Source organism: Condylura cristata, unplaced genomic scaffold, assembly GCF_000260355.1.
Source record: "Condylura cristata isolate star-nosed mole 26May11 unplaced genomic scaffold, ConCri1.0 scaffold00033, whole genome shotgun sequence".
In the NCBI taxonomy this organism is placed as follows: domain Eukaryota; kingdom Metazoa; phylum Chordata; class Mammalia; order Eulipotyphla; family Talpidae; genus Condylura; species Condylura cristata.
Genome location: NW_004567134.1, coordinates 14996346 through 15007475, shown reverse-complemented (window position 1 = coordinate 15007475; position 11130 = coordinate 14996346). Strand labels below are relative to the sequence as shown.

General features: G+C 39.8%; 1 protein-coding gene across 2 annotated transcripts in view; it reads left to right on the top strand.

The window, feature by feature from the left end:
- The window catches only part of PPARG (peroxisome proliferator-activated receptor gamma), a 97777-nt gene that overhangs the window by 32657 nt on the left and 53990 nt on the right, over positions 1–11130 (top strand). Inside the window, exon 1 of one of the 2 annotated variants that reach the window (XM_004692368.2) lies at positions 1385–1466. The exons of the other annotated variant lie outside the window; for it this stretch is intronic. Within the exon in view, the coding sequence (XP_004692425.1) occupies positions 1385–1466 (82 nt within the window). Of the gene's footprint in view, positions 1–1384; positions 1467–11130 lie in introns of those variants that run through there. 2 annotated transcript variants of the gene reach the window in all.

Genomic DNA, 11130 nt, shown 5'->3' with positions numbered 1-11130 from the left:
CAACATTGAGAGGGAAGGAGAAACTGTTTTGTTGCGAATTCAGACTGAACATAGACCAGTCTCGTTCTATACAGCTATAATTATTTCAGCCATTTGGACTGTCAAAAACTTGTCTTAATCTGACTTACCTTAGTAAAAACTTCTTGGACTCCCTGCCTTATTCTGGACTGCAAGTCCCGGGAAGTGTTCTCCCACCAAGCTCTTGCTGGGGGATACTGGCCAGTCCCCTGGCGGGATGACTGGTCTACATGTAGATCAAGATGTTTCTTGCACTTGGGGAATGTTGAGAATAAGGTACACTGAGAGAAATGTTGCCATCTGGGTACTGACCCATTGGGGCATCTTTCCAAGTCCTCGCATCCCTGCCATTGTCCTGGGCCACCTCTGTGACAGGAGGACCTGCTCCCACATGGGAGTTTGGCACAGCTAGTGTTTCTCCTAGCCAAAAAGGGCAAAGGCCTTGAGCAAGAAGCCAGCATTTTCCTGATTACAAAACTGACCACAATTCCTTGCTAGCCTCTTAATGTAAATCTATTTTTTTCCTCTCAATGTGTTCTTCTCAGAGAGAAGTCCCCTTTTTCATTGTGACATGGCATTTATCTTTGAAACAGCCACTGATGTTCAAACAGCAAGGGACGCAGCATCACTGCCTTTGCTATTGATGAGTTAAAACCGAATCATCAAGGTTTGGAAAAGTGAACCAGCCTGATCTGTCACATCTAAACCACATCAGTCCCTTCTTCATTCTCAGATGATTTAAAGTTAGAATTTAGATTGCATTCAGTATCACGTTTGGGCTTTCTGTAAGGTAGTAGGAGATATTCCTTAGAGTTTACATTTCGCTAGTATACTGATGCTAACATTTTAAATGTGAAAACATGTTCAAAAGTTTTCTTCAGATAATGGGATAAGAGTTTCAACCAAGGAGGAACAGCAAGAAGAAACTTTGTCCAAGTAAGTTTCGCTAGTATTTCATAACCATCCCCATTGAGGGGGCTATGATATTGAACAATCCCTCTGCTCAGATGGTGCTCAGTAGTGTACAGCTTGAATCCCTCACAAGACTTTGAACATGTGGGTCACTGGCGAGACAGTGTGGCAATGTTTTCCCCGTAATTACCAAGTCTTGCCAAAGCAGTGAACAACATTAGGACACCGTATTTTGTCACAGCTGGCTTCTCAAAGGAGAGTGCCAGCCAATTCAGGCCTGGTCCTTTGTGTGTTTATTCCCACCTCTCCCAAAATATTTGGAAACTGATGTCTTGACTCATTGGTATATTCACAAGTTTACTATTGCAGTTCTTTTTCTCTTAACGGATCGGTCTTGTACAGAAATGGACAAAATATCAGTGTGAGTTACAGCGGATCCCTGTTCCAGGCTGGTATGGGTGAAACTCTGGGAGATTCTCTCATTGACTCAGAAAGTGATTCCTTCACTCATACACTATCTGCAGGCACTTCACAAGGTAAAGTGGACCCCAGACCCAGCTGTGATGGGTTCCTTTGGGCGTTTAGGGTAGGGGGAGATCGTTCTTGTATCTTGTTTGCCAGGTTATGTTTGTTGTAATTCTGTCATGTATATAGTCCAAATGGTAACGTGTGGTTTTCTGCTTTAATGTTCACATTAAGTTTATAGTGTTACATTTATAATGTTACAGACATTTTCAGAACTCTTCAAAGGAGACTTAAATGAATCCAGATTTTATCTGTGCGTCTCCCATTTCCTTCATTTACGCATTAAAGGTACCTTTTTATTTTCTGTTTCTTTTTATTTTCTGCCTTTATATGTTTCCTAAAAATTCTCAAGGTCTTTTTAGAATCCAAGAGTCACTTTTCCCCATCTTGGGCTTATATGTTATCTATATTCCATGGCAGTTTTTAAAAGCCCCTTTTCAGCGTTTCTGTTCCTCTTCCAGCACTCTCCTTGCTCTACTTTACAATTTGGATATCTGCATGTGTATTTTACCTCTTCCAGAGTATGGACAAGATTATATTCTTCTTGGTGTTTGTAGGTTTGCTACCACACACCTGCTGGGCTGTAGGATGGATGGCAGGGCATCCTGCCGGGGTATTCATTTCATACGCAAGGAAAGTGAGGCTTCTGGACACTGTTGCTAAACAATGAGACTTTGCTTCGACTCAGACATGGGAGATTCAAGCAGCTACCTGATGTTTCAATATTTCTTGGCTGCTGCAAAATATAAGTTTTTCATTCTATAGCTCCTTCTACTGGAGTTTCTTAGCACAGCTTCTTGTGTTTAGTATTTATTTTTGCATTTCTGTTATAATTTTTTTCTTCCCATAAATGCCATAGAAAAGTAGGTGGTATGCACTAGCATTAAAACATGTCTTGCAATGTTAGTGCTGAAGCATTAGAATGAAGTCCTTTCGTGGTTAAATGGGTGGCTTGACATTTTAAACTTTTCATTTTAAACTTTTTTCTGGAAGTCTGAATTTTGATTATATTAATCACAATTTTTTTTTAACATTAAGCACCTAAAATTAGGGGAAAAAATTTCCTAGATAGTTTTATCTTTTAATGATAATTTGGTTTAATGTCTATTTCTGTCATCTGAATCTTTAAAACGGGAATTTACTTTCATTATATATAGAATGCTTTTATTCTACAAGTCATAAAAATTATTACTATCTTTCTTCAGTTATTAATCTCTCCTGCATCAGGATGAAATGACCTGACTATCCTATGAAATAGTTCTTGACTCAAAATTTAATAGTTTAGTCTGTTTGAAAAGAAAATGTTCAGAATGCAGTACAACAAATATTTTGTGTTCATTGGGGAGCAAGATGGTTTATGGTAAGAAATGGTTACAGGATTCAAATTAGCTTTCATTCTGTTCTAATCTCTCTCTCTCTCTCTCTTTTTTTTTCATTGACTTCTTTACCCTATGTTCAAATTTTTTTTTTTAATATGCATCCCTTCCAAAAAAATTAACCATTTATTCTTAGCAGGTACAGAGTAGCAATTACAAAATTATATATTGTACCAGTCATTTAACTCTTGTGTTATGTGGCCTCTGATTACTTCTTATTCATGAGGATTATTTCTCTATTAAGAATTGAGTTCCTAAAGGGCAAAGATCTGTGGTCATTAATTTCTATTAAGTTTTGTAGGTGACCCCTAAATGCTTACTCCCCCTCCCTGGCAAAACTGGCCATTTTGAAAATGAGCTGGGGATGTGGTCTTTAGCTACACGAGGCTGGCAGAGATGAATCACAGCAGAGAGGAGTAGGTGTTCGGCCTAACATGCTAACTAGCATAGGTGTTCCTTCTTCTTCATTTTATTTTATTTTTGGAGTATCAGGATTTTCTCCGCTGACTTTATTTTTTTTTTCCAATTTTTTCCTTCCTTATTTTAGGCAAAGTGGACTTGGGGTTGTTGCAAGAAGCTAGTCCCCCGCTATGATAGAAAAGGGGCTCATGGAGTGAACATGTCGCTCATATTCGAGGGGTCACAGCCTCTGCAGCCACTGGCCCCAAGAAAAGTCCACATTTATTCCTGGGCTCTCTTACTAGAGGGACCCCTATCACTTATTTCCCTTTCTATTTTACACATCTAAGCTTCGCAGGCAACCCCAAGTAACCCCACTCTGGCTCTGAAAGCATTTCCACTAGTAAAAGTTGGCAAGATTGAAGGGGAGCTGCCACAAACTCCAGCTGAATATGCCTCCGCTTCTGGTGCCAGACTCAGTCCTGTGTGAATTCTATAATTTTAAGTTGTTGCACCAGAGCATTGAAAGATGATGACACACTTGTCCTTTGGAGCTGATTGAGCAATGAAAATATGCCTTAGAGACATGATAAATGCTGCAATAGACAATCCTTCAAAATGAAAGTCCCTCCTGAGATGGAGTGAGTGATTGATGGCCACCATTTTTGTAGAGGGATACTTGGGCTGAGTGTGTCACCCCGGCATACATGGAAGCATTTAGGAAATTGATCTCTAAGTTTTCACCTTTCCCAAAATTTGAAGAGAGCTGGGTATTGAGGGATGGGGCTGGGGAGGTATAACTACCGATCTTGGCTTGGCCACATGCTTTCTCTTGTAAATTTGAGCAAGTCACTTATCCTCCCAGTCCTGTTTCCACATATCAGAACATACAGGGTTATTGTGAGATTAAATGACACAGTATTTTTGCAAGCACGTTTGAAGCATTATGGAGAGCTCATTGTTTGGGCCTTGAAATGTTCATTACTTGCAGCTAGAAAAGGAGACTGAAGTAATCTCCTAAATTTGAAGCAGTTTTTTTTTTTCTTTTAAGGACTTATTTGTAGACTTATTTTAAAGACTTAGTTTTGCACATAAGAACAGGCGTACAGGCAAAAGACATAAAAACACTGATTGAAAAAGATACCTGCACCCCCATGTTTATTGCTGCTTTATTTACAATTGGAAAAACATGGAAGCAGCCCAAATGCCCAAAAGTAGATGACTGGATTAAAAAGATGTGGTACATATATACAATGGAATATTACTCAGCAACCAAAAAGAGAAACACATGTCTTTTGCAGCAACTTGGATGGAGCTGGAAAAGATCATGCTAAGTGAGATAAGCCAGAAAGAGAAAGAAAAATACTGGATGGTTTCACTCATAGCAGGAGTATAATGGACCAGGCGAGAATATAACAAAAATAATGAACAACCATATACCAGAGACATTTTGTGGGGGTGGAGTGGGGAATGGGATCAAAAAGGGGGTGGGGTGAGGAGGGAAGTGCACGGGATTATGGTGATGGCGCACGGGTGACTTGGTGATGGGAAACCCACAGGGATTACAGTTGAGATGGGGAAAAAAATGTACAAAATGATGTAAAAATAAACTGTTATAAAATAAAAAATAATAATAATAAATAAAGTAAAAAAAAGAAAAGAACAGGGGTATAGGCCAGAGGTGGGGGCGCAGGGTGAGAGGATTCACGAGAAACAGAGTGGGGAGCAGAAAAGGCAGATCTACTGAAGCACACTGCTGAGGGGAGCAGCGGAGACAGGAGAGGTCTGCTGAGCCCTGTCGGTCACTTCCTGGCTGGGGATCAAACTTAGGCTGTAGTGACTGTGGCTAGTTTCATAGTGCTGAGACTTCAACCCCTGTGGCACCAGGGAGGCCCCCAGTTTAGAGCAATTTAAGGCACATGGGGGAAGCGGGGAACCGTGGACCTTTTCATGCACTAAACTAGATGGCAGTTGAGTGAGAGGAGGCTTCTTCATGACCTCTCATGAATATGTTGGCGAGAATATCATCAAACTTAGAAAAAGTATCTTTATATCTGATTTTTTTAAATGGGGAAATTACTTGCCAGTTTCATTAACATGTGTCTGTGAAAAGATTGAATTTCCAAAAGTTGAAATCATTCTTCGGTTCTAAAGGAGAGCAATGATTTATATGTCTCTTCAAACATACTGAAAAAGATGCTAGGTTAGCATGTTCTCTATGTGATGGAGATTGAAGCTATTGACAACTCTAAATTTTACAGTCTCACATGTAGTAACAATTCAGAGCATTTTTCTAGTATTTTACTTTAATCCATGTTATTTTTTTCTCTTACTGTGGCTCTAGTTTTATCACTTATTTCTGATTTAACTGTTCAAGTCTTTTCTCTGACCACTAGGACTTAATAAACTTAGTAGGTTTCTAGATTCTGAGAATCTCCTCACTGTGTTTCCAAAAACTGCTTTCTCTTGTACTTCCCCCCAAATTATGAGTTACAGGAAATATCCCAAACAAAAGCATTTATATCAGATCCTTGCAAGAACAGTGTTTTTTTTTATTTTATTTTCCCTTAACATCACTAAAAGCCACCTGGCAGAAGCTACCCATCTCAATTGTTAATTAAAGTGTAGAACATGGGTCATTAAATGGAAAGCATTTTTTTTTCTACCTCTAATAGAAATTGTTGAGATCACTGGTCATGGCAGCTTCCTCCCTATAACTTGAAGGAAAGTTATAATGAAATTATAAAACCATTGTAGCTCTTTGGAAGGCACATATTCTTTGCTTAAGAAAACCTCAGCAGAGTAAACTTCACTATAGTAGATCCACTGAGCGGATGCAGACTTTTTGTTTTCGCTTCCTCCAAACATCCTTAAGTTAGGCATTTGAAAATTGTCTGATAAATGCCTAGTGTGCATTTACTAGTATTGACCCCTTGAGAAAATATGTGTGGTAGAGGATGAATTAGACTTATTTGAATGGAGCTAGTTTTCTGTAAATCTCTACCAGATTTCCCTTTTTTGTAGATGCAGTTTTGCACCTGTAACGAATTTAGAGACACAGGAACTACTTATGCATTAGATAGCAATTGCAGTCCAACTCTTACAACCTCAGAATTAAGATCACGTGGTGTTTAAGTACACAGTTCTTTAGACCCGTGTAATTTTTATTTGAGTACAGGATTGCCAACACAAGATTGAGCTTCCAACAAGCAGTGAATGGTTTGCATTATGAAGTAGATTTAAAACAGTCCACTTTCAGTTACCTACATGGGAATTATTCCTCGTTAGCTCATGCCAGGATTTCTGTACAGCCTTTTAGCTGACCTCCTAGATCAGGAACTCTCAGCTGTCCAGTCCAGTGTTCTGGAGAAGTAGTCCTAAAAGCCTGTCTTTATTGTCTGTCTTCTAATGGGTACTGAGAGCCTGCTCTAAACAAGGCACCACAGTGAGCACTGTGACATACTCCAGGGTCTCAAAGCTCTTTATAGTCTGGCTCCACTCCATGCCTCTTATTTCCCATCACACCTTAGGGATTGCCCTCATTTGGTGTCATGGGACTAAGCTCAGTGTCCCAAGAATAAGCCATATTCACTTTTGTCTCCAAGCCTATCACGACCTGGAATGCCCTTCCTCCTTCACCCACCTTTTGAAATCTTCCCTATCCTTCAGGGTCAAGTTCAAGTAGCCTCCATGCCATGAAGCATTCTCTGAATACATTACTGTTGACAGCTCTCTCTCTGCTAAACTGGAAACATGTTCAGGTGATAGCCGTTCTCCCTCGACACTGCCGTCTCCTGATGATAGCCTCGTCTCTGGCCTGGATTGCTATGCCAGTTCCTTGACAGATTTTCCTGCCTCTTTTATTCCCAGCAGCCTGGTCTCAACCTGTCGCCCAAAGGGTCATGTTAAAATGGGAGCTCCCTGCATCTCTTGTCACACAAGCCCCAGGCTGCCCCACACCCTCCACCCCCACGTCAGCCTCTCTGCCCTTTACTCGATGCACCATCTGCTGGTCCCAGCACGTCTGGCCTTAGTGCTCTGCCCCAGCTATTGCTCCTTCGGAAACTTCTTCCTCTGGCATATTCTTGGCTAACTCTTTTGGTTCTTTCAATCTTTGCTCAACTCTTACCTTCTAGTGAGGACCACCTTGACCCCTGTCCTCCTCCCTGCCTTTCCCCTCCCCATTCCACATTTTCCCTTTTCTATTGCATGTATCACCTTCTAACTTTGTCATTTATTATCTGTTCTATTCCACTAGCATATTAATAACCCCATGAAGGCAGAAATGTTTGTCTAGTTTGCTCACCCACTGTTACATCCCAAATACCTAGAATATGCTCAGTGAATTGCAGGGCTCATTACTGCTTGTTAACGGAAAGAATAAAATCCTCTAATGTTGTGTCACACAATTTAGCACTTAATTGGAGATAGCCCCTAATTGGAGATAGCCCGGTATTTTTTTCTGGTTTATATGCAGATCTTCCCCCGCTCACAATGATGTTTTGTTGCCTCCTGATAAATCCATTGTAAGCTGAAAATACTCTTCAGTTGAAAATGGATATTACCCATCATTTTATATGATGTCCTGCCGAACACCAGCTCTTGGCCCAGCCCACCCTAAATGTGCTCAGCCTGCAGTTGGACAAAATCATTGAATGCCAAGGCTACTTTATAAAAAAGTTCTGAGCATCTCAGACACTCATGGGTGTTAAGTAAACGTTGATGGGACATGAAACCATGATATCCCCAAAAGGCTGACTACACTCTATTGTTGAGTATGGGGGCTTCCCCTCATGGCCCTGTGTTCCCCAGGCAGACTGGGAACTCTGGCTATAGCTGCCTGCCCTCACTCAAGAGGCTCCTACCACATACTGCTTGTCCAGGAAAGATCACATTTGAAGTATGGCTTCTACTGCATAGCACTTTCACACCTATGTAATGTCCAAAAATCGTAAGAGGGGACCATCTGTATTCCCTAAGCTAAATTAGATAGTCACTGGGACAAGAGCCTTATCTTAAGCCCTTCTGTGCTCCACAGATACCTAGCACATGATGGAGAGCTGCTAGGTTCTTGTTGGCTTATTAATGCCAAGCTGATCTCCTCTGTACTTTGGCAGCTCCTCGGGTGAGATCAGGCCCTGAAATATGTTTACTAAGAGAAAGTGAAAACACAGTGCACATTTATATATAAACAAACTAGCAATGTTTTATATGCCAAAAGGCAGGATATATCTGTTTTTAAGTACCTAGTAGAGTTGTTTGTACCATGTCCCTTCTCTAATTTGAATATCATTAGTCAAATATCACTTGAATACCCTGAGATTGTGAATTATCCAAGTTCTGACTTTTTCTGCAAGTTTTGGTGCTTCCTGTATTCATTTGAGACTTACTGCTAACAGTGCTTTAAAAAAAAAGGAAACTTATTTGATTAAATTACTATTACCCAATATATCAATATATGCAATATATAAAGTCCTTAGTGTGGTGATAAGTACCTAACAAATGTTAGTTTTGTATTGTCAGTTTTTAAATGGAAGTTACCACTTTGAGACCATTATAGATTTTCATTGTCCATGTTATCAGAAGATTTCCATTAACCATAGTGAATACAGTTGCCCTAATTGCTCACTCTCTTACAATCTCACCTTAACATTTTTTCCAGAATACTTAGATATTATCTGATAGATACATATTACTAATCATAGTTCCAGAAGAAAGAAAGCAAGATTCAATTACTTGTTTTGGCAAAAAGCCAATGGCTAGGCTAAATAACAGAAAAGGAGTGTTAGTGCCTTCACGTGTTCCAGATTGGTGGACGTGAGGCCTCCCTTCAATTCTTTTTATTAAGAAACTTCTTCTAGAAAAAGTAAACCCTTCATTATTCTTATTATTTTGCATTACATTAGCAGTGAGATCTTTAATGTAAGGTCTTTGGGTATTGTTTTACTGTTATTTATGCTTTACTTTAAAACTGCCTTTAGTTAAACAACTAAAAATATAGATTTATAGACACTCTGGTCAAGTTTGTTTAGATGGTTAAAATAAGAGAAACAAGGGTCTCCCTGGTGGCGCAAGGAGTTAAGTCTCAGCACTAGGAGGCTGCCTGTAGCCACTGCAGCACGAATTCCATCTCAATTCCATCTCCGGCCAGAGAACTGACTCACGTGGTATAGCAGACCTTTCCTATCTCCCCGCTGCCCCCTCAGCAGTGGATTTCAGTCTGTTCGCCTGTTCTGTTCCCCACTCTGTCACTGGGGAATCCTCTTACTCCATGCACCTCTGGCCTACACCCCAGTTCTTGTATGAAAAATAAACTTTTTGTTTGTTTTAAAGAGAATCTGTGAGTTTCCATCAGTTATGGCCAGGTTGATCTAGAAATCTTTGCTCCTGATGCAACTACATCTCTAGCACATTATCCAACACGAAACAGCTGACCCGGGGAAAACCCATCCAGTTTGCCAACACTTGTCACTATAGAAAGATCTTTGAAATCGTATTCATTTAGTTATAACTGCCTAAGCAATCTCAGATAATATAGGGGCATGCTACACAACAGACAAGTATCTTTTTATACAGAACAGTCCAAAGTATACTTTTCCCACCAGGCCCTCATAACTCAAAATTCACCTCTGTTATGAAGTTACCCCTTGATCACTTCAGAACATGTTAGTCTTTTTCTTTTCTACATTTCTAGAAAACTTAATTGCCTTTATCTCTAGTTGGGTCTCTGGAATCCCTTTTATTATTGAACATCTTTCACCTTTGAAAATTTTTCAAGGTTAGCAATTACATTATGATATATTTATTCAGGCCTGAAAAATATCTTGTCCATAGTATCAAAGAGTTGGTGATCTTAATTTGAGAAGTGTTGGTTTATATTATTAATTGAACATGTATTGAGATTAAGATATTTGAGAGGGAGCACTCCTCTGCCCACCTGTGCCTATGCAGGTGCTTCTTTCCACCCCCTCTCCTTCTGCAGGGCAGCAGCCTCCTGACTGCCTGTGACCTATACCATGCCGTGACTTCTTTGCACTGATCTCCCTCAGTGGAGGCTTCTCTCCTAAGGCTGCCTGCCTGCAACCATGCAGGTCTCTTTCCCTGCAAACTCTTTTGGGGCTATTCCTGCCCACTTGCACATATCCAAGTGTCTTTCCCTCTCCTGTCTTTTTCTAATAAACTGACTCTTTAATATAAAATATATGTGTGTATATTTGAGAAAGAAAAATGTCAATGAAAATAAAACAAGGGGAAAGGTTTTGGGAAGGGAAACACCAAACTGAATATAAAATAATCTCCTAAGAAGTAAAGTTTATAAAACAGATTGCTGATTCAACCAAGAGTTAAATAACTAGCATAAAATCAGTAGCTTGGATTTAACCTGCTGACTTTATTTCATATAAATGGAATGTCTCAGAAGATAACTCGACTGATCCATACATATTAACTTCCCAAACCCAGAATGTAGGCATTAGGAGTTGAAAAAGATTTCCTGCGTTGTAAAAAAAATAATAATAATAACAAAACACACCAGAACAGGACTTACATGCAAGCCAAACCTTTCAGCAGAAATGAAGCAGAAAGATAATTGTTAAATGTTACTTCTTAAGACAAAATGTATACCCTTTGAATTTTTACCTGCCCTGCCACTAATTTGAGGGCCTCAGTCAAATGTATATTTGGCCTTTATTGTAAGAGAAAACCAGTTAGAATAAAAGGTCATGTACTAAGACTAATTTTAATATTTTTTTCCAACTTTGGAATTGGACAATTCTTAAATGAATACCCTAGAGATTCTTTAAAAATTCTTTTAACACATGGCCCTCCCTGGTGGCGCAGCGGGTTAAAGCACAGCACTGAGAATCTGAAGCCACTTCCGCATGAGTTCGATTCCCGCCTG